We start from the raw sequence: 23,628 nt of genomic DNA on the forward strand, positions 1-23,628 counted from the left end.
TGTTGAGAAAATTTGACATTCGAAAATATCTGTCATTCTTACTTGAATACTTTTGAGATTTCTAAAAGCTGGATTGTCTGCAAAGCACATTGATACTAAAGTGGACTAATACCTATTCAGGGCAAGAGCAATTTATCCCCTAGAACACTGATCATAAATACAAAGATGAAATATAGCCAAAAGAAAAAAATACGTATTATTTCATTAGAGAATTTTCTTATTAGATTATAAAATGCAAGAATGTCTTTAAAACTTGCAACAATTTTAGCAAGGGAAAATTGAGGAATTAAGTAATCTTTGAGTCTATGGACCAGTGCAATAACACTTATGAACATTGCAGGGGTAACTAGTTGTGATCTCTGATGGGATATACCAAGAAAATATAGATGTAATGTGATTATTATGAATTATATCCACTCAACAGATTGGATTTTTATTTAGTTTGCTTGTGAATGTTTTGATAGTAGATGAGATACTCTCGTTCTCAAAGATACTTTCTTTTTCTCCAAACATTTGGTGCTTGATTACAAAGGTATTGTTTCCTTTGGTGGGTCTTGGGAGTCAAACAATCAGTTGTAAGGTGAAATATGCAGCAATATCTTTAGTGAAGGTCAGCTTAGAAGGAAGTGATTTGTTCAGTTACCAGTGGGCCGATGTGCAAATCACATATCACGCAAAGTTTTTGGCAATGTTCACAGAAAGCTAATGTACTAGTCATGGGACTGCCCTAAACCACTGCGGGGGTGTTTTTCTCCTTGTTGTTTCAGGGTTTATGATATCGTGTACAAACCCGAGTAGATAAAATTTGTCTGGTTCTGATCTTGTTCACTAAACCCAACTCATTATATTCTAGAGCCAGACAGCTACAAGTCTTTAAACTATCAGACATAACCAAGATGTGACTTGACAGTTTCTTGACAGCCTGATGATCTTGTGTGCGTGTGTGTTGGTCTTGACATCAACGATAAAAACCAGAGTGTTACCTCTGTAGCCTTCATGGTTGATTCTATGGCTGAAAGAAATCAGAAAATGATACAAAGTTCAAGTCTGTTTCTCTGCAGGATGCTCTTGCAGGGCTTCCTGGGCTTCCTTTGCAGCCACTGCATTGAGTCTTGGGCCTCTTACAAGTGGGAAATGTGAAGATCTTCTTCTGACTGTGGATGTTTTCAAGAGCTATCTTGGTCGTCAGTGCCTTGGCTTCTGCCCCCACCATAGAGCATGCAGCCTCCTTCAGCTTGGGGACAAGTGCAAGTGAAAGGAGTGGAAATAAGTTAAACTAGACTTACGTCACAAACTTGCTTCTGCCCTCATCTCAGATATTGTTAAACTAGTATCTCACTGATAAGCAGCCTGGTGCCACTGCCTGTCCCCAGGAGCCCTTGTGTTAGATGCACCTGCACAAAGAATATATGATCTGCTAAGAAGCTATGCTGCAAGATGTGGGCTCCTGGAGCTAGGGAGAAGAGGGACAACTCTGTGGCCTGATAAGGGAGGATGTCTGTTAGGTGGTGTGTTGTGCAGACTCTATTCCAGAAGTCTGTTGAATGGATATCACTTATACCAAACACACTGTCATGAAACAATCACGTCCAGTTTCAAGTGTCCTGTTGAAAAGATTTCTTTAATGTTAAGTGCCACTGATTTTTAAGATGCCAGGGTAAATCTCTTAATCTAAATAGTTAAAGACACCATATATAACCAGCACCCCATACTGTATCAATGTTTCTGATCTGAGCCATATTACAGTGATTCTTGATTATTTTTCTTGATTAATTAACCTTTTGTTGATCAGTGTTCATGCAGTTCCTTCTTGTTCCTTTCTTGTAGCAATTCAAAGCCAATCTGAATTTCTTAGTCTGAGTCTCTCCTTTTTGGAAAATTTTATTTCCCCTTATCCTACTGCACTGCAAGGCATATCTCCTGTTAGATACCACTGTTCAATGGCAATTCTAATAATTTTCTACTTTGTTGCTGGCTCATTTAACTTTATTCATAAAATCTGCTAAATACATGGTTACCTATAGCTGCAGCAGTTAAAGTGCAAGCCTGAAGAAAGATTTTTATTTTCCCATTTCACTATTTGACAAAAACAATATCTATTCTAGTTCCCAATTTACACACGAGAATTTCTTGCAAGTCCTTATAAGACTCGCAGGCTACAACTTTGTTTATGATGGTTATACTGCAATTCAGTCTTCCTCAAATAAAGCTTACCACGTGCTGAATTGTTTGCCCTCCGACCACTTTGAAAGAGGTGGCTGGAGAAGCAAAACATGCAGGAAATGGCTAGACAACATAGCAGAGTAGTAGCACTTCAGTGATGTTTGAAATACAATGTATGTCATTTGAGGAGACAGGCGCAATCAGTTTTACTTGCTTTTGTTCTCTGTTGCTGTCTACTACAAACTACCAGGTAGGCTCAACATAATCTAAATGTGTATTTACTTCAGAGTTAACTTGAGGCTTTCACTCTAGTCTTGCCCCTAATTATCCTCCTTTAGGTTCAGTAGTAATTTAAAATTGAACTACCACAACTGTCACTTAAACCTGAGCAAGATTTCCATTTATTGGTAATACATTCTGCAGCCTATACAGCCTTAATCATGTGAAAAATAAAAGCACCATAACTCCTGCAGCTTGTCCTGTTTCTAAGGAGGAGGGAAGAGCTCTCCTCAATTCACTGGGAAAACTGGCAGAAATGCTCAGTTACCGTACTGCAAAAGGCTGCGGACTGCTGGCAGAGAAGTCTTATTGTCTTTATTGCCCACAAGGAAATGGTAACTCAAGTTTTCAGCGTAGCTTCAGATATGTGAGGTTTCAGATATTTGTCAGCATGTTAAGTTAGGTTGGCATCTGGTTAATTCCTCATTACAGACACAACCTGATCTGCTTGGGTAGTCCTAGATAATAATCCTGAAAGACTGACAAATTTTTTAAATTTATCTTCTCATAATCCTGTCAGTTAGGGAAGAATTCTGATGTGAAAGCCATAGAGAACTGGGTGAGGAAACGGAGAACTGTTTACTGAACTAATGTTAGCCTAGCCCAAGTCCTTGTATGGTCAGTGGAAAGACAGAAGCTTGTAACTCAAGAGAAGGGGTACATGTTATTAGTCCAACAGCAACGGACTTGATTTAAGTCAAAGTCATTCCCATTCTTCCCCCATTCCCCAGGGGTTTGTTTGCCTGATGGAGAGGCCGTTTCACTCAACTGTGCAAGCCCAGCTGTTAGCAGTTGCATTTGTAAAATTAATTCAAATAGAAAAAGAACAAACCCACCTCAGACTCTAACCCTAGCTGTTTTCCTGGCAGCCAGGAGATGGCTGCTCCTCAGAGCAGTGGAGTCAGGACAATCAGGACAGGTGCTGGGGCAGCAGCCTTGTGGGCATGGGGGTGAGCAACTGGGCGGGGGGGAGGAAGGGAAGACTCAGGCCAGATGTGCTTTCAAAGGGCCACTAACGCTAACCCTTCCTATGAGGCTCCTGGAAGAGCCTCCTTGTCCCCTCTAACTGCAGAGGGAGGCCAGAGCCCCTCCTGGCTGAGAGGAGCTTTTGCGGGAACCCCTCGGCCGATGCTGCAGTCAGGGACCCCTCGCCAGGAAACAGACAGGGCACAGCTGCTGTCCTGCGGGGCAGGAGAGGCGGGACCGTCCGGCGGGACCGCATCCCCGGAGGGCGCCCCTGGCCCCACCGTCCCTGCGCAGGGCGGGCGCGCGCCCCAGACACTCTGGCCTAACGGCCGCCGCGCGAGAGAGACCTTCCCGCCGCCCCCGCCGCGGCCCAACGGCCGGCGCGGCGCGCGCGAGCCCCCCCCTCCCCCCGCCCCGGCCTCCCCGCCGCTGCGCGCGCAGCACTCCCTCCCCGCCCCAGCTGGAGCAGCATCACGTCATCCCCCGAGCGCAGGGCGCACGCGCAGCATTGCGGTTTCCCGGCCCAGCCCGCCGCCCCCCTGCGGGAACAGCTGGGGGCCGTACCCACAATGCTGTGCGGCGCTGTCCGCTCCGCTCCGTCATGGAGAGAGCGGCCGCAGCTGGCGCCGCTGGCGCAGCCCCGGCGCCCGCCGCCGCGCCGCGGCCCCGCACCCCGTGAGCCCCGCGCACCCCTCGGGCTCCAGCATGAGCGGCGGGGGCGGCTCCTCGGCACCCGGGCGCTTCGCCGACTACTTCGTGATCTGCGGGCTGGACACCGAGACGGGGCTGGAGCCGGACGAGCTCTCCGGTGAGCGGCGGCGGGGAGCCCGGGGCAGCCCGGCGGTTGGCGAGGGGGGCGGCTGCCCGCGCCCCGCCCCGCGGCCGTTAACGGCCCGCGCCGCTGAGGCGGCGGCAGGACGGCGCGGCGCCCGGGGTGCGGGGTGCGGGTCCCGGCCCCGCCGCCGCCTCCCGCTCCCGGGAGCCCCGAGTGAGCCGCCCTGAGCTGCTTATCCGGGCCGGGCAGCGGCTTGCGCGGCGAGGCGGGCGGAGCCGGCGCGGGGGCTCTGCGCTCGCGGGGGCTCAGGCCCGGGGTCCCGAGCGCGGCGGACGTGCCCCGCACCTCCCGGCACCGGCGCCGCGGCGGGGTTCTGGACCGCGCGGCGTCTCTGGACTACAGAAATGCCTGACTATGAACAAACATGTGCCTGTAGGTCTGCGCGTAACTTTTTTCTTTTTTTTTTTTTCATTAAAAAAGTGTTTTGAACGACATTTTCAAAGTCAGAGTGGTGTTGTGGTGGTATCATTTGTGGTCGTATCTGTCACTGAAGCAGCATACTTAATTGCAGTTTTTCTGGGGCTCGGTTGTTTCTATCAACTTTCAGTGAGGTTCCTGGACACTTGAAAAATGATGAAATGATTATTAGAAATCTTAATGATGCATCACGTTTTGGAGAGAAAGTGAAGATACTTCTACTCGTTCTGTATTAAACCTTGATGTAGCCTAGGATAAGAATAGCTGATAATAAATAGTGTTAAAAAGCATTCTGCTAGATGAGAATGATACAACTTAGCTGTGTAGTCTTATGTGAACGATCTGTCTTGCAACAGTGTGTCAGAGTTGTGCTTTTAAGGTGCTTTATTTTAGTTGCATCTTATTTCGTCCTTAGTTCCACTGTAGTGGTTTCGGTTGGATTAGTTTCGGTTGCTGTTTAGCATCTTCATCTGTTCAGGAGAGTGTAGAAATGGCCTGACATCAGTGCTGCATCTGTGTAGGTGAGCTCAGAACCTGACCTGTGATGTGCTTCTTTCACTAGCTCCCTTCTATAATGTGTCCTGAATGTGGGATTATCTATTTTTTCCATCATTGTCTTAAAAAGAGTACTGATTTTGAAATGAGTTTTTTTTTTTTTTTTTTTTTTTTTTTTTTTTTTTGTAACATGAAATACATACTGACTAGCACTCATTCCTTGCATTGGACTTCTGGCTATCATGGAAACTTTTTTTTTTCTTTGGTTATTAATCACTTGCTATCAAATTTTTCATCTCTTCCTTATGCTGAGTACTACCATGCTGTACAAGAAATCATGTTTAATTCTGTACAAGAAATCATGTTTAATTTTCTCTTAATCTTTTTTAAAAAAAGAAAGACTATAGATTAAAATATGACACTTGGAGAGTGGATAAGGCATAATGTGTTATTTCTTAACGTTAAATTTGTGCTGTAGTTTTAAATGCAAGAGATGAAAATGGAGTATAATTCCATTGAAGAATATGTGAGATTTTCCTAGTTAAAATCATGTGACCAAACTTTATGTTGAAAGCAGGTCAAGCTTCCTGACATCATTTTTTTAATTAATTTGCTATATGTCCATCATGTCTGATCTCAATAGGAATATCCATAGCTCTCCTCTAATATTTAAATTTAGTAACAGCAGTGTATTAATTTGAGTTTGCTATCTAATATTTAGGAAACTGTAAGAGAGATCAGTGAATTTTTCATATTTTGTCTGAATGTGCAGTTGTGAAGGCAGTGGTGTTGTGTATATACTTTCTGTGTCAAAAACTGCGTATATAGTGTGTAAAACTGTAGTATGTATGTATGCAGTACACCTTGGACCTGCAAGGGTTTGGGGGGGATAGTTTTTAGTATTATGGGGGAGACTGATTTTTTTAAATCATTTGAGGAAAGAGTTAAAAAAAACCATTTGGAGCCCATTAAAACAAGAGGAAGGAGGATATATATATGATAACATCACAGCATATGAGCTAGCTGGAATTCCAGTGTGTTTTGTTGAGTTTGTTGTGCTATTAATAATGTGCGATAGTGGGACTGATAATGGCTTCTAATATGTATTTTAGGTTATGGGCTCCTCCAGTGTCCCCTAGTATAAATGGAAAGGATTTATGTTGATTTCAGTGGGTTTTGGATCAGGCTTTGAAACACTGTACTTCCTGCAAGGCTTTTGTGTTTGAGTAAAACAGTTATTGTGTAGTGTTCCCCCACCCCCTTCCTTCTGTGTTGAAAAACACATTCTGAATCCTTGTACTGTTGAAACAAATTGCTGCATAAGTGTCCATTGTTGAAAGAGAGACATTGGCCCTTCAGCTGGTGCGTGCAGCAGTGGGGGAACGGCATGCTTGCCCAGCACAGCTGGGCCCATCGGAGCCATGGGTGTCTCCAGGGCTCTTGTGCCGGAGCCTGGCCTGGCATGATGTCATTGCCGCCCCTCCATGCCCCAGGCTGCCTGTTCCTGCTGGGGCCCCCTGGGATACTACCAGCAGACTTTGTTCTCATCAGTCTAGTGAAATTGTGCATTCCAAGTATTCAACCATAATATGGGTAATGCAGCATTTTCTGCAGACTTACAAATGAGACATAAGATGATGAGCTGATGCTCAGTCTAGTTATTTTGCTTCAAGAGAGATCTCTGAATAATGTTTTTCCTTTGTATAAGGGAAGCTTACTAAACAGCACAGCCCTAAACACTTTTTCCTGAAGAAGTTGACTGGCTGATGAAAAGTGCACAGTTGATGGAGGGGAAAAAAAAAAAAAAAAAAAGCTTATTTTAGTACAGTGGAGGGAAAAAAACATATTTAGGGATTGGGGGTTATCAGGTTATCATAGGTTATAGATGGTGTGTTCTCTACTTTTTTTTTTTTTTTTTTTCTCCTTAATCCTCAAATTGGTGTGTTCTGGCTGTCTGGGGATCTTTTATTTTGATGACTGTGATTTCACTGGATGTCCTGTTAAATCAGCTAGAAAAATTTTTCAAGTTGGTAGTAAAAAAACCCTGACATTTGATCTTACTGAACTTCAGCCAGTGGTGGTTGCGATGCCAGATGAGCTGAGGTGCATTTCCACACGTGGTGAAAATGTGCTGGAAAAGATTGTAGAAATTTCCCTATGTGCTTTGCAACAGTCTGTTACAGAAGCTTTTACTTCATAAAGGAAATGATGAAGTACATCAGCTAACAAAATACTTCTGTTGAAAATAAAGCTTACCATAACACTGCAGGAGTACGATAGGATTTTTTAATCTGGGCTGTATGACTGTGCCCTGAAAAGGTAATGGGGAGGAAGTGGTGCCTCATCTTTTGACTATAAATCCTTATGTGCTGAATTGGTTAGATGTGATCAGAATGATGGTGAAAATAGTATTTGCACTATATGGCACTGTTGGAGTTTTTACTCTACCTTCTTTTGCACTGAACATTTAATTCTCTTTCTACTCTGATGTGTTAGTTTTTAACAGTCACTTGTCAGTACTTGTTTGTTATGTAGTGGCAAAGCAAAGGATGAACTTGCCGTTGCAGCACACCTATGTGTAAATGTAGTCTGGCAGTTGCTGTTACATAATGGGAAGCTCCAGACCCAAATATCTGTACACCATCTTTTAAATAAACATTGTGTTGCACATATGCTAGACCTCAATAGTCTTGAATGTCATATCCTAAAGTTGGTAGATACTTCAGGAATCATAGTATGCATAGAATAAGAGGTCAAAAAAAATGAAAATGCTAATAATCTATGAAGAAAAAAATGATGATTTAGTAATAGGACTGTGAAAATGTAATCTCATTCTGGAAGACCAAGTCCAGTGATCCACCTGTCACCTGCATTTCTTAATGCCCTTCTTTATTCTCTGGTCTTTTAAGGTTTGGTCCAAAAATTAGTTTATTCAATAGATAGGGACCTTGGCAAAAGGAACAGGAGTCCATTATATTGCTTTGAGTTGTCCATCTGATCATAAGCTCCATCCTTAAGGAAGGTGAAAATGGGTGTTAGGTGTAGCCTGTGTACCCAGGAAATATTCTTTCTGTGTACACCCTCCATGTGCCTTTTCAGATTCGATATCAAATATCCATTCACTCCAGTGCATGATATTGTGATGCTATTTTAATTATTCTTAGTCTTTCCTACTTCTATTTGTATTTTGTTTTTAATGGTGTTGAAGAATGGTCTGTGTGTTTGTAGATAATGTAAGAATAATGGGGCTGATTGAGTAAGGCATCTATATGTTCTCATGCTGGCTACTTTATTAGTGCTGATATATGAAATGTTAAAGAAAGATGATAACCCCCTTTCCCAAAACAGCCATTGCTTATTTGATAGATAATCCCTGGGCATGACTTGGAGAGGGGATGTGTTTAAGAAAGTTAATGTGGAAAAAAAACACCGTACAAAATCATCTTAATTAACTTTTTTGAGGTGGAGCTCTACTTAAATTAATTTAACAAACTGATATTAGAATGACTGTTTCTCCTTGCCAGTAAAATAGAGGTGTTCTCTCACCTCTATAATGTCTGTAACATCTCTGTTTTGTTGACCTCAGATTTAAAATGACAACTGATCTTCAGACACTACTTGCAGATAGTTTTTTTTCTTTTTAAACAAAACTATTTATCAATACAAACTTTTAGAAAATATGGTGAGGTGAAGTGATTGAAGGAATTTATGTATATAAAACAAAAAACTTAATATTTCAGAATCAATATGGTAGTTTCCTTTGTCATAGTAATGCTGCTGTTGGCCAGCACCTGTGCTGGTTTCTAAGTTCAATGCATTTTGAAATAGTTACAGGCTTTTATTTTGCCTCAGAGATATTTGTGAGGGGCAGCTAGAAGGAAAGAGGAAGAGGCTCAAGCTTAGTTTAGATTAGCAGATAGCTTCTTCCATTCATCTTCAGTTTTGTATTTATCTCTTCTGATGTTGTTCACCTGGAATTAGGACATGGGGTTTGGAATTGGAATCTACTGTGGGTCTTGCAGTGAAGCTCTTCCGCAGTACTGTTTATTTCTTAGGCTATTAGTGCATGAGTAAATTTCTCTAACTAAACACTTGTACCAACACTTGTATCAGAAATAAATTGCATTGGTGGGAGGCAGTGTTTGATTTTTTTTTTCCAAAGGCTGAAGTATTCTTTTTTTCCTTTGTCCCACACTTCCCTAAGGGTGTGTGTGTCTTCCCTGGGGGATTTATGCTGTGTCTGAAAGGGAGATTTGTCACTTTCTTTGCTTCTTTGAGATTGCCAGCCAAGGTGTTGACTCTGTGTGGGGGCCCCTCCAGTAACACGGAGGCTGAGACCACACACTGTTTTCACATAGGCCACCGTGGACAGGCATTAGATAGCAATAACTTTTGGCTGGGCTTGTACTGGCGCAAGTGAAACGTTTCAATCCGGTTAATACTTTATTCCACTTGCTCTACCCCCTCCATCTTTTCCCAAGAAGCCCGAGTTGTTTGCCATGTTTGAGTGCCAAAAAGATCTTTTGTCTCTTTGGGAACTGAGGCAGACGTGCTAGGGTAGCTGATATGTAGAATAAAGAATGGGAGGGCTGATGTAAGGGAGAAGCAGCTGTGCTTCACTAAACTACATTTGAAGCTACAGTTTATTATGTGCTGTATTTATAATGCCATTTTTGTGATTATCATATCTGTATGTTAGGTTTAACTATGTGCTGTGTAATTTATAAAATCTTCCTCCTCACTGGAACTTTTCATTCCCCCACTTTCCAGGATTCAGTTACATATTTGATTTATTTGGAAAGATCTTTAGTAAGGTGTGGGGAGGGAAAAAGTTACTTTTTATTTTTTCTTATTTAAAAAATGGATATAAAATGCTAAAACAACTTCCAAAGAATTAAAGTTTAAATTCCACCTTTTGAAGCTTTTAAATCTATAAGAACTTAAATTCATTTAAACAAATTGTACAAACATGGGTTGATTTGGCTTTTTCTTCTTTTTTACAGTTTCTTCTACAAGAGAGAAAATATGGGGGGAAGGACCCCTTCTAAATGGCTTGTATGGGTAATACTGCCATTTGCCAGTAATAAAGCAAGGTTTTTCTAAAACTTCAAACTGTTGATCCTGTAATTGCAAAATGCTACAACTGTTTTTATCTGCTTTTTGAAATAGTGGTGTCCTACTCAAGTGTTCTTGATGATGGTTTCTCATTTTTATCCTTTGAATTCACTCTAACCTGCAGAGCTCCTGTGGCAGAAATAATGCATGTGAAGTGACAGTGTCAGAAGCAATTACTTATTGATGTGTGGTGTGCAATAATTATTTTCTCTAAACTTCTTGACAAGCCTTTTGGATTTGTGTTTTGTAGTCAAGTTTTAAGTGAACTGGAATATTAACCTTGGGAGGCAAAAAATATTGCTGTACAGGGAAATTGTCAAGTATTCCAACACAAACAGATGAAGAATTTACTTGGAGCACTTTCACTCATAGCTAGTTTCTCCGTCTTTCCAGGAAAATGCTACTTTTTCTTACGTTTTGATGGGCAAGAGACTGTTAGCTTCAAACATTGCTGTAGTAGTGTAGAATATTGCCTTTTTATTTTGTTTTTTTTTTTTAACTGATTGTAACTGGTATGATCAACCATGATCAAGTACTGTGTGTACCTCTGCACTGAGTCATTTACATAGTGATACTGAAGCATCTTGATAAAAAAAAAAATGATAATATTTCATGGGTATGCACTCTGCAGTCAGATAACACGACAGTTCTATACAACTGTTCCATTTTAAGATGAAGCAACAGTTTAATGTTCAATTGAGCGTGTGTGTGAGGGGAAAGGTTAATTTCATAGAGCCTCATTCGTCATTACTTTAGATGATTTTAGAAAAGTCTTGCATTGGCAGTTTCTGCTGCTTGTGTTTACAAGTACATTCTGTAGAGTGACATGGGCAGGGATCCTGAGGTTGCTGCAGTGTGCTGATCAGTGTATTGCTTCTGTTCTCTGCACACAAATTTTTGTGAGCTCTTCTACTATTTGTATACATCACTTGTTCCTCCTTTACTTGCTATTTTCAGCAAACTCCCTTACCAGCTATTGTCTCGTGATTTTGCTCCCCTAGCCCAGTGCTATCTTACTGAGCTGTGAACACAATTAGACAGAGAAGGGGGTTAAAAAAAAAAAAAAAAAAAACCCCACCTTATGTTAAGAAGGCTCTCACTAACATAAGTATGTCAAGTCCTTTTCTGGCTTGTTTTTGTGTGGTCTGAGAGACTGAAATATGGAATACCTCATTTTAAAGCTTCACTGAGGGCCAATTAACATTTCAGCTCATCAGTATCTCGGTCACTTCTGAGAGTGAAACTGGTTGAGGTTTTATAGCAGCTCAAGCCAACCTAACTGTAGGTTGTCATGATCTCTCAATCTCTCTCCTTCCTGTGGTATTCTATTTCTGCCTCCTTCCCTTGCAGAAGGACTAGCTAGTCCCCTTGGAAATGAGCTGGGGTAGCAGGTTCCAGGGAGCACTGGGCATTGGTGTAAGGAAGGAGGTTAGCAGTTTGCAGCCATTGATTACATTGGCGTAGATGCCATGAACCAGAGCTTCATTGGGGGCCATATTCAAAAAGTTCTTTAGATACTGAAATTAATGCGAATGATCTGCAGAACACTGACCTGACCCTACCCTCTGGACCTTGTGATCCGGAGGGTAAGTTACTTGTGCTCTGTGAAGTTTCTTTAATTCTTGAAGTCTGTTGTACGTATGGAGCATTAGATGGGTGTCACAGTATTCACCTCTCCCATGGGAGTGCATTTGAGATTCATGAGCTAACTTTGCCCATATAGAGGTCTGCCCTTGCACATGTTGATAGCCTTGAGAATGGCTGCCATTTTACAGGTCATACCTTAAAACAGGACCTAATCTTGTCTTGGAAAATGAAGATATCTGGACAAACTCTCACTTCACCTCATTCAGTAGATATGTCTGATAATTCATTCCGTGAAGAGGCCTGCAGCTATCATGCAAGAGTGCTCTGGGAAGTAGGTACTTTTGTGTGTTTCTAGATTTTTGTGTGGCATTTTCTCCCCCCACCTCTCCCTACAATCACAATGTTTTATTCTCTTCCAGCTCAGCAAGGTAAGTGATTTAACTCATAATCTTGGTCATGTGGAAGAAAAGTTGTTTTGCTTTTAACAAACTGGTGATACACAATCGTAAGGGGCTAACTCAGACCTGTGACTTGTTTTATTTAGGACTGAATGAAAGCACTAGACTATTCTTTCTAGTAGTTCTAGTTGTGCTTTCACGCTGGAAACACTCTTTTTCCAGACACGAATCATGCCTTGTGAAGAAAGGCAAACAGGATATGGCGCACATAAAAGCAAGCAAGCCAGAAAGAAGTGGCTGGTATGATATAAGGAAGAGTATCTCTCAGAGCTAAGATAAACTCGAGTTTGTCATCTCCTTAGATCAAACTGTCAGCAAATCTGAATCGGTTAGGATATTAAAAATCACCTCTATTTTTGAAAGTTAAACACCTCAAAATCATTAGGTGACTTGGTGATTTTCTTATAGGGCATTTTCTTTTTGGTCCTTATTAATAAGGCAGGTTGCTGGAAAACACTGTTCTCTTTTCCCCAAAAGGTTAAATAACTACGTGAAACATACTGGGCAGGACTCATTCTGATATATTTGTATAGCTAAATTTGCTATATTTTGCTGAATTTTTAGGTCATTTGAACAATGTTTAAAAGCTGTTTGAAAGACTTCATTTGTACTTTAAAATTTTCTGCTTTCCTCTTCCGTATAAAGTCTTAGTGATACTCTAAACAAGCACTTATACTTCTTCTAAGGGACTGTCCAGATGCTTAGGTAACGACACTTGTTCCCTGTGTTTTGACATGCACATGTTTCCATCAGTCTTCTGGTCTGGAGTTGGAGGGTGATGGGAATGTAAAAAGTGGAGACCTTTAGTTGTATGAGGTGTTTCACCATAAAAGGGGATTCACTGTTGTTCAGGAGAGTTGCCTGAGGCCATTTGTGCTTTTCTGAAGCATGTCCGCTGGGTCTGTCAATCTTGATGGGCCATGAAGAGGACATGTGATTTCTGTATTAAGTATACTTAAAACATGCTCATCTCCACTTCCATTTTATATTTCCAGCACATGTAGAAGAACTGTGTTCTATTTGGAAGATAGACACTCCTTTTCCTTTCTTAGTGTCTTACTTTGCACATATTTTAGATTTGTTCTATAATTGAAATGCTTTTTCCCCCCTCCACTGTGTCAGAATATGCATGTCATTGTAACTTTGAATGCTGCTTCTGTTGTTCAGTTGGTAGCAGAACTAAGTATCTCTATATAAATCTATTTTACTGTGGCTTAAATGGAAAAATACTGTTTTGAAAAATAATTTCAGTTTTAAAAAACTTCCTTGATTATTATTATTATTATTATTTTACAGGGAGTGTTGATTTTTTTTTTATACATATATATATATTTTGTGCCCATCTGCTATCCTGTGTTCCATGCAAAGTAGTGAAAAAGAATGAGTTTAAGATACTTTTAAAAATGAAAACTAAGGGCTTTTTTTTTCTTCATCAACTGCTTTAGTTTCTTGACAGTTTGTTCTTCCTCTTCCCTGCCCCACCTCTTCCTGCTTCCTTGAAACTGCACCAGAAAAATAAAACCAAAAACCTTTGGTTGCATGAGCTTACAATAAGAGAATGCAGATGTATTTTCTGATCTATTGTTCTGTGATGCTTTAAATTCATCCCTACAGCATCTGAAATTACTCCAGAGCATGTGTGGCAATATTTTTCATTGACGAGGTGACACCTGAAACTTTAAAATTTAAGAAACTTAATAGATGTCCATTTATCATTTTTATTTGCCAGAGAGAATTTAGAAGAACTTGCTCCACTGAAGCAATGACTGGTGAAGATATTACTTCTATCCAGAAGAATTTGTATTGAATATCCAATTTCACAAATTAACTCTTATTCTTTATTTCAGTTCACAGTGAGGTTCTTCATCTTGCAATTGCTAAAGAGGTGAAAACAAAAATGTAACAGGGAAATAACAGAACCTTTATAGTCAACAGATTAGATGTAACTTTTTTTTTTTTTTTTTGTCCTTTCTTTCCTCTTTAGTGACTGCTATAGGAAAAATCTTATTGTTCTCTGGAGATTCAAATACATATTTTATACTGAAAGGATTATGTTCTCATGGGACTGGAATAAGGGATTGTTACAAGTTTGGGTAGCTTAGATAACAAACAGGCCAAAAATTAATTGGAACCTCTCATCACACTTTTTTTCTTGTTTTCTCTGGTTCCTCTAAAAAAGAAAATAAAAATCCTTAAAGCTTTACAGATGGAAGATGGCACTCCATCCTGCATATGCTTCAGCTACACTTAAAGTAGATACCTGAAGTAGAGGGCAAGTGTGTCCATATTATAAATTTACATCTTTGTTTTGGAAAGACTGAGTAGACCTACATTGTCATGGAAAGTAGAACAGTCACATTTTAAAAAAAGAAAATCTTTAGATGAAGTTACAGATGTGAAAATCATAGGTTGTAGATCTGTTACAAATCCAACTGAGTGACAGTTATTAGAGACTGTAGATGAAACTTTTGATGCCAGTTGTAAATACAGAGGTGCTGCAATAAAATGAATGTGATCTTTATGATGATCCTATATGGATAACCTGAGCCTTTTTAAAAACCATTAAAATCTCTATTCCAGCAATAAGCTAGCTGGTCTCACTACCAGTTCAGCTTGGGCTAGACCTGATGGTCTTGCCAAATGGAATGGTAGGGAGGAAGTGCAGCATAGAGCATTAATGTATTACAGGATAAAAGGAAGAATTCCTTTTTTTGTGTATATCCAAGGAAGAGGTTGGCTGAGGAAGGGAGTCCTCTCTAATGAGAAATACGTGCAGTCTTGCTTAAGGAGGAAGAATTGGAAGGAAGCAAGTCATAATTTTGAATGCATTTGTCCATTGATGGAGCAGCTGTTTGCTTATGAATCTGGCAGCTGCAGCTTTCCTTGAATCATAGTTTTTGTTCCAAGAATTCTTGTTTAGTGAATTTCTTACCTTTGTCTGTCAGACTATGGATGCTCATTTCCTATGTGGTAGAGGATCTTTTTCTCCCCCTTTTCCCCATAGTTTTGTATAATTCAACATTTGTTCAAGAAGGAAGCAAATGAATTATTTTCTTTATTTATTTATTTTTAAGAAATGAACTTTGAATGGTTATTAGTTTATTAATAGCTGTCTATGTATTGAAAGGGCTTGTCTTTAGTATCAGATTACAGGTTCCTGAAAGCTTCTGTTAACTAATGTGCCTAACATGTTTTTTGCAGCCAGTATAAGCAGGAGCTGGTTTTGCTTGTTGTCAGTTGGTTGGTTTGCAGATTTGTTTCCTATCTTGGCACATGCAAGTTAATTTGCTAGTTTAAGTGAGTTAAACTGTTACTGTAATTATTAAAAATCTTTTATAACATTTATTTTGATAAACATAAATATTAGTAAGTAATTCTAAAAATATTTGGGGGCAGTAATTTTTTTTTGTCTTTTTTAAAAAGTGCCTCTCAGTAATTTTGTTATGCTCATTTATGTTACTGAGCCATTTATTTGTGTATATGGGACTGGTTAGCCATCCAGACATCTGTCTTGAAATAATTTTGTATTTGAAACAGTATGTTCAAATTAAGCACAGTCAACTATGAGGTAGAAACCTCTGTTTTGTGGGACTAGGCTGGTGTAGTCTTTGAGTGGTTTTATCATAAAATTGGAGATAGGAGGGCTTTCTGACAGAAAGATGGATGCTTTCCATCTTTCCAATGCCATTTGCAAACTTAGGCATCTCTGAAGTCCAGCCACTTCTATGAGAATGGCATTGTTCTCCAGAAGATTAGATCAGTTTTTTGGTTCTGATTTTAAGGACTATAATGAATCAACAGCTTACCATCTCGTCTGACATCTTGTACAGTGCAAGCCATATAATTGAATTATTCTTTGGTTATCCCTTTTTGGCTCTTAGGACTTGGAATAGAAGACTTAATTAACTGCTTCTACTGGCAAGTTAATGTCTTGGTTTTCGCATGACTGTTGTCTTGTGTGCTTCTTTAGCACTTGTATTTCCTTTCAAAATTTAATCAAGTCAATTATTGCTCTTCTGTCAGTTTTGCTAATCAAAGTCTTTACATCTCTCAGTATATACCACCTCTTTCCTTCAGCCACCCCGCTATCTCGCAGCTTGCTGTCATTACCCCCTCACTTTCTCATCCTTTCTATGGTGTAGATTCTGGAACTGTGTACACTACTTGCTTTGTCAGGTATCTATTCTTTACTTAGGCTTGGAGCATGGATTTTAGAGCTAAGCAATTTCATACTCAGTAAATACAGTCTTTAAGGATCACATTCTTTTGAGAAAATTATTCATCTTAATATCGATGTCCTTACTGTATGTACTGTGAATATGATTACTGGCCAAATGGGGGCTCCTACTGCTGTTTCTGATATTAGCTGGTTTTAGATTAGAATTGTTTTAAAGCATTGCAGATACTCGTCATTCTTGTACCTTTAGGAACAGTTCAGACCCCCCCCCCCCCCCCGTGTTGTACCCTTTAACTAGCATGTTATTGCAGTTGCTCTGTTTTTGCCTAAAACCCAAAAATGAGAGAGGTTCTTCTCAATGTCCAGTGAGGTCCATTTTTACCTCAGTACTGCATTGTGTGCTTTTTCTTTTTCCTTCCGTCCGTCCTTCCTTCCGTCCTCCTTCATAGGATTAACAGAACACCATAAAATAACATATATATTTGAAACCTTATGGTAGTTTTGGGTGGTATTCATGGACTCTATTGAATTATTGTGTGCAGTATACTAGTGCTCTGTTAAAGCAGTGATATTTTACATTTTGCAGATGCTGCCTCTGTTCGGGCTCATCTCTTTTCATGCATGGCACTGCTTGAGAGACTCATTTCTCAGACAGTGTTTGTGTGAATTTCATTGGTAATGTGAGTTCAAGAAGTCCTCTCTTTTTGTTCCAGCCTGTGTTGATGGGAGCTTTTGCATAGGAACATCCTGAATCAGATAGGAGAACTGATGCATTTAGGAAAGAAATTCTGCAAAATAGGGAGAAAGATGTATCTATCCATCTGTTCTTATATATCTACATAGATCTCTATCCATCTATCTGTATATAAATTTATATTTTTTTCAAGATATCAGGCCCCGGGTCTGATTTGTTATGCAGTCTTTCAAAGCATAGTGTAGATGCAGGAATAAGGTGGCTAGGCTGTTCTCTGGATGGTGTTTGTTATACTCCTTTGTTCAAACCCTCCTATTGGCTGACTTCTGACTTGCAGCCCACACTTTGGAAAACTCCTGCTCCTGGGCTGTTATGGACAGCCCATTCTCAAGCTCCCATCCTGCACAAGTTGGGATGGCTTCCACCACTGCAGGATTCCCTGAACCATAGTATAGAAAGAGCAGAGGTAAAGGAGCTGTATAGGTTTGTGTAGGGGAATGTGAATGTGAATCCTAAATCCAGTTTCTCTAGTATGCTGCAAGGCACAGGAGAGCTGAGTGCATGGCTCAAAATTTCTGTTGCTGGTACAAAGTCTCACTGTTATTTGTTTAATTACAACATTATGACTATTTCATGTTTGGACTGTTTTATATTTACTTTATTAAGTCATAAGATACTCATTTGGGGGGCAGTAGGAATTACACATACAGCCTCTGTATGCTAAAAAATCCTTATATTTGTGTGGGAAATATAGACTTAATGTTTTGGTCACATTTTATCTCTGATACAGTTTTCAAAAATGTTATGTATACAATAATGGACTTCAAGACTGAATGAACTGGGTGAATAACAGGCTGTATCACAGGAATTTAAAGAAAAGCTGTTTGGTAGTGTGAAAGCAATGAACCACTTAATCGGAATCAATAGGCTTTCTGAATGTCTTTGTTCAGTAATTATATTGAGCAGATCAGCAGACTTGGTGAACAAACGAAGATGGCGGTATTAACAATTCTTTAAAAATCAGTATTGCATGGTCATTCATTTTTTTGATATATTTTTTTCTTTTTTGAAGACCTATTTTCTGGTAACTAGGCTAGTTTCTTCTGATTTCTCCCTTATTGTTAGAGAGGGAAAGTTGATCTAGATTTCTACCTCTCGACTAGCTGTTCAAAGTTGCTTTTTTTTTTCCTAGCTAGTTCTGCTTAATTTTAAAGAGTTGTAGTGTTGCAGTCATTTCCTAAAAGCAAATAGTGAAGGGATAGCAAATACAGAGTGTTATTGTTCAATGAAGAGCTTTTTTTTTTTTTTTTTTTTTGCTAAGTATTGCTAATGCTTTTTTCATCTGAATTGAGGACATCTTAAGCCATGCAGTAATGTTCTATACTAGACGGAATTGTGTTTCATAAATAGAAACTTTTTGTAGCAGGATGTGGGCCACAAAGAATGTTATATTGACAAGACAAAAAAAAAAAATCCTAGAGGTGGAAGCCAACTGCAAAAAAATGAGCTACTGAGGGAAAGTTTTCTTGGAAACTTGTACTAAAAGTTTGCAGGCAGTCTGGTTACCTGTGGCTTTTGCTGCCATAGGCTACCTGTGCAGATGTATTTGGCAGACATCGCTTGGATCTACTGTGTATATGTTAAGAGTTTCAGTGCTGCTGTAGCATTTCATGACCACACATGACAGTTTAACAAGAAATGTGTTCTCAGTTACCATGGTTAGGTGCAGGTAACAATAGTGACACCAGCCAAGAATCATTCTCCATTGTGGTTCAGGTTGTAAATACAACTCTGTAAATGGCATAGATAAGAGAAGGGAATGGAGGGGAAGAGGTGGATGCAGTGTTTGGTAGTGGTAGTATTTTAACTCTGAATACTAGTCTTCCTTATTTATTTATTGAGAATTCAAAACTCATCTTTTCCATTTACTGTAAATCCACTTTTCAGTTAAAACTTGTAATTGTTTATATATTGGTGCGATGGGAAGGTCATAAGTAATTGAATATGCAAGTTGTAGAACTCCATACTTTTTTTTACATTAGTATGTTGGGGAAACCATCTTTTCTTTTCCTCAAAAAGAATATGGGAAGCAGTTCATTAGATTTTTCTCTAGGTAAATCAGGAAAGAGCTAAAATTAGGGTTTTCAAATTCTCTCCTCTTCCCTGGCACCCTCCCACTCTCCCTCCCCCCAGAGTTGAGGAAGACTTGGTAGATAGTGTTTTTTCGGGTTTCTGAAGTGAAGTATGCTTTGCTTTACTCTAGTTTCTGTAACATTTTTTTTCAGTATCTCCACCCTTTTAAAAGTAGTACTCATTGGTATGGATAGTTTTATTCAGATATTTTTAAAGCTGTTGACATTTTCAAAGGGGTTGGACTGTGCCCCAAAACTTTGAAACTACATGTAGTATCTTGTTTTTGAGTTTGTAAGTTCCATTTCTGATCAGTCATAGCCATAGTTATGGCTGTCTTCTGCTGGCATGATGAGATGCAAAAAAATTAATGCAGGCAAGAACAGCACGGAGAATAAATGAGAGCCAGAGAAGCTGCCAGCATACACTACAAATATACATCATGATATGATTTGCCTTCAGTGGTAAGTGACTTACTAAACTATTGCTGAAATAAAATGAGGTGCAGTTGTTAGTTCAAAGGCATGTCACATTAGTTATTGTAATGCATTTGTAATTAGGAAGTCCAAATTATAGACACACAGACTGGAATAGTTTAAGGTGATACAGCTAATGTTAGAACTAGAAGTTCTAACTTTGGTTCCATACACTGCAAAATGTATTAGATGGCTACTAGAGAAGTGGTGTGAGCTTCAGTGCTGGTGTGAAAAGGGGCTGTTTTTAACTAGATATTTCAGCTAATTGTTGTGTAGTTGAACTCTTCTTTGGTCCTCTTGAGCAGCTTTGTATGCATAAAGGAAAATACAACTTGATCCATCAGGTTGAGTTTACTGGAGGAGAAGCAAGGTGGAGAGGCTGGAGAAAAAATTGTCTTCTGTGTCAGATTTAGTCAGGTCACTATTGAGTGTACCTTCAGTTTGATAGAGCTCTGAGCTGAGCTCTACATGCAGAAGCAAGAGAGAGGCCATGCCAGAAGTCTAGGTGGCTAGTCTAGTCAAGGCAGCTCTTGATGTACTGGAAATCCCTCAGCCAAGGAGACTGCTGAAGAGATGAGTCTTTGCTGGTGACTTCCTCTTTGATAAACAAAAACAAAAAAATTCTTAGCAAAAACTTGCATATCTCTCAAAATGTATGATAACAAATAAGGAGAGGGCCATGTAGGACTAATGAAGCTGCCTGCCTACATAATATAGAAACAGGGATCGCTTGTTTTTGGCACAGTTCAAGTTGATAAAATTTTTTAAGTCGCTGACTGCTGCAATGTCTTCACCCCCCCCCTTTTTTTTTTTTAACCCTGTGGTGGAGTCTTAGCAGATTGATGAAGTGTGAGTGAAACGAGAGGATGGAAAGGATATTACCGAAGTGGAGTACACTGAAGCTGGATGGTGTTTGGTGGTATAAAACAAAGCTATTACCCAGAGTGGCAAAAGCCAGTAGGTGGGCAAGCTAGGCTGTGGCTGCAGGAGGAGGAGTGCCTTATGCATTATTCAGTTACCCACGTGGGTTATTAAAACTCTGTTGTAATCTCCTGTTTTCTTCAGTGATGAAACCAGTTTAAGAGCCTCTTTCTCAGTGCTTTACTCCTTGCTTCTCTCCCCTTTTGGGGGATTCCTGTATGGTAACAGAGCTATTTTTGGGGGACATTAGCTAAACTGGATCAGTGAAACGTAGATTTTGGTTAACCCTTTCTTCATTGCCTATTTATTTATTTTTAATCCATATCATTTCACTGGTCCTACTTTGATTAGGATCCCACACATACTGTTTTGCCAATGACAAAGTTTGAGATTCTGCTTCACTGCCCTCCTGCTAGCCTTCTACGTAGGGCCTCTATTCTACCTGGCTTTGTGCATTTTTGCAGTGCCTAATACAGTGATCCTTCTCTCCACTTTTGTGATATTATTTATATTACAGTATATAATGGGAGGCTTATTATTTTGAAGATTTGATGTTGAGAAGAATATTGACCTGAAACTACCTGAAATGTTCCTTTATTTCCAGAGTTTTTTGTTTGTGGATTTTATGGTGTGTGTCAATTCCCAATCTGAGTTGGGATTTGGTTAGTGGTAATCAAATGTGCTCAAAAGGCTTCCTTAGTTTTCAGCGGGTAAAAACTTCTTCAAATTATTTTGTTTAAAAGCATCAATTTTACATGAAACTTGTACAAATGGAAAAATATTTATAGCTAAAACATCTTGTTTAAAGACTTACTGTAGCTCTGATCAACAAGGAAAACACTTTCTAGCCATGGTTCTGCTAAGGGACAGGAACCTTATGAAAAGCAAGATCTGATGATAGTTGTCTGTCCTAAGTGTAAGAACATGGACGTGACTGAAAGTGTTCTAAAACTTGTACAATGCATCATATTTTTATCAATTTCTCTTCTCTTGCCTCTTAATCAGTTTTAGAATAAAACAACGTCCATTCTCATGATAGATTTCTTTGCTGCATTCATTAAACCTGTTCTAGTGTCTTTCATTTTTATCAAACCCCTTCCAATTAGGATTGAATTAATCTGATGTATCTAATTCACACAGAGACAGATTTTAAAACCTTGAGTTATTTTTGCCTCTTGAAGATATGCAGCAATTAGTGTTTTGCTGTGGGTGTGGGGGCAAAGCTTTGAACTGATCTTGAATTTAGGGTTAATTGCTTTTCTGCTCTGGGTGGAAGCAAATATTGTTTGTGGATTTTTCTTTTTTGTGTCTGTTTTTTGGTGGATATCTAGTGATAATCACTAGCTGTTCAGTAGGAGGAGTGAAGGGGGAACCTAGGCAACAGGCCTACTAATGTTCAAATTCTCACTGGTTGCATTGTCAAGGAAATAAGGTGGCCGCAGTCCTGGAATTGCACAGGTCGCCTTTGGGTTCCTGGACTGAACTTTGCACAGATGAGCAAAGTGGTGAGCAAACATTTGAGATTCCTTCACCCATCAGCTCCTTTTGAAAGCATGTTTGCCAATTGTGAAGGCCAATTGTAAGAACCTTTGTTTGTAATACAGCAAAGTAAAAAGAGATAGCTGTAAGATGGAAACACCTACTGCCATGAAAGGGAGATGAGCACTGTGCTGATGCAGAAGATAGGAGAGCAAATATGAAATCAGAGCAGGATGGCTCTGGGAACAGAAGTGTAGTGTGGAGGCACTTGGACAAGAACAGTGTCTGTGCAACAGCTGGATTATTTGATAAATTACGGGAAGGCATCTAAGTATTGCTTTGTGCTTCTGTCTGGATCAAGATTTGGTTCAAAAGATATGATTGGTTTCCAGAAATCAATTTTAGTACTTTAGTGTTGGCTATTTAAGCTATAGACAGACTTCATGGTTAAAAATGTTAGGTTCATGTTATTGGAGAAATCTCTTGGGAGGAGATGGAGCAAGATTTCTTAAAGTACATTTTACAACACATCCATTCAGTGTTGTGTTTTGTGATCAGAAGTGCAAAGCACCATCATGTATTTTGCAAAATGCATTGTCTTAATGAGAAGGTCCTAGAGTTACAGATTTTCTTTCTTTCTTTCCAAAGTATGCATGACCTTGCATATAAGTGAACTCAGTGATTATGGTGGGTGGCTTTCAAGTTCAGGAGAAATTTTTCTTCCTTAATTATCTAAAAGCTGATATTACATCATCTGCACAGATGTAAATATAGAAAATAGTAGGTGTGTTAAACCTCCTGAGTTATTTTTTCAAACCTGACCTACAGAGTGTGTACTTGTATCTGTAAAAAGTATAGCATGACATTTTTTCTGCCTTTTTTGAGATTTGAAGTTTCTTTAAATGCCTGTTGTCATCTTTTGAAAACTTATTTCTAGCCCTTGCATAAGTGACTGCTGTTATTGCTAAATGTTTTCTGTTATTGAAACAGAAAGGTCTTTCTAAGGATGGTTGTATTTCAGTGAAGTTGTGTTCTCGTCTTTTTTCCTGAATATACCACTCTAAATACATTTTTTTTAATTTTCCCAGATTTGCCTGTGTTCAGTAATATTCTTGTTCAGAGAAAAGAAGTAATAAAAGTGTAGCTGAATAGTTTTGTATGAAAATCAGTTGAGTTGTTTATTTTTATAAACAAAATCTCTCACTTAATTTCAGTGCTTAAGAACTGAGGAATTAACAAAATAGATGCAAGTATTTTAGGTATTTTAGGATTGCAAGACCTGTCCTAGGTCCTGATTTGAGATAAATTCTCTGGGTGTAATGCTTAAGGCATGTTCTTTAAACAAAATCTAGCGTTACATGACTTCTCAGCTGTAGCAAGAGGGGTTTTTAAAGCATTTTATGAGGAAAAAAATTTTGTTCGTACAAATGTAATAT

General features: G+C 39.5%; 1 protein-coding gene across 2 annotated transcripts in view; it reads left to right on the top strand.

Moving 5' to 3' along the window:
- Positions 1-4,053: 4,053 nt before the first annotated feature.
- The window catches only part of DENND5A (DENN domain containing 5A), a 68,052-nt gene continuing 48,477 nt past the window's right edge, over positions 4,054-23,628 (top strand). For both annotated transcript variants that reach the window (XM_062576624.1, XM_062576625.1), the window contains exon 1: positions 4,054-4,216. In XM_062576624.1, the coding sequence (XP_062432608.1) occupies positions 4,114-4,216 (103 nt within the window). In that variant the 5' untranslated portion in view covers positions 4,054-4,113. The remainder of the gene's footprint in view (positions 4,217-23,628) is intronic.

Source organism: Rhea pennata, chromosome 5 (assembly GCF_028389875.1).
Source record: "Rhea pennata isolate bPtePen1 chromosome 5, bPtePen1.pri, whole genome shotgun sequence".
Classification (NCBI taxonomy): Eukaryota; Metazoa; Chordata; class Aves; order Rheiformes; family Rheidae; genus Rhea; species Rhea pennata.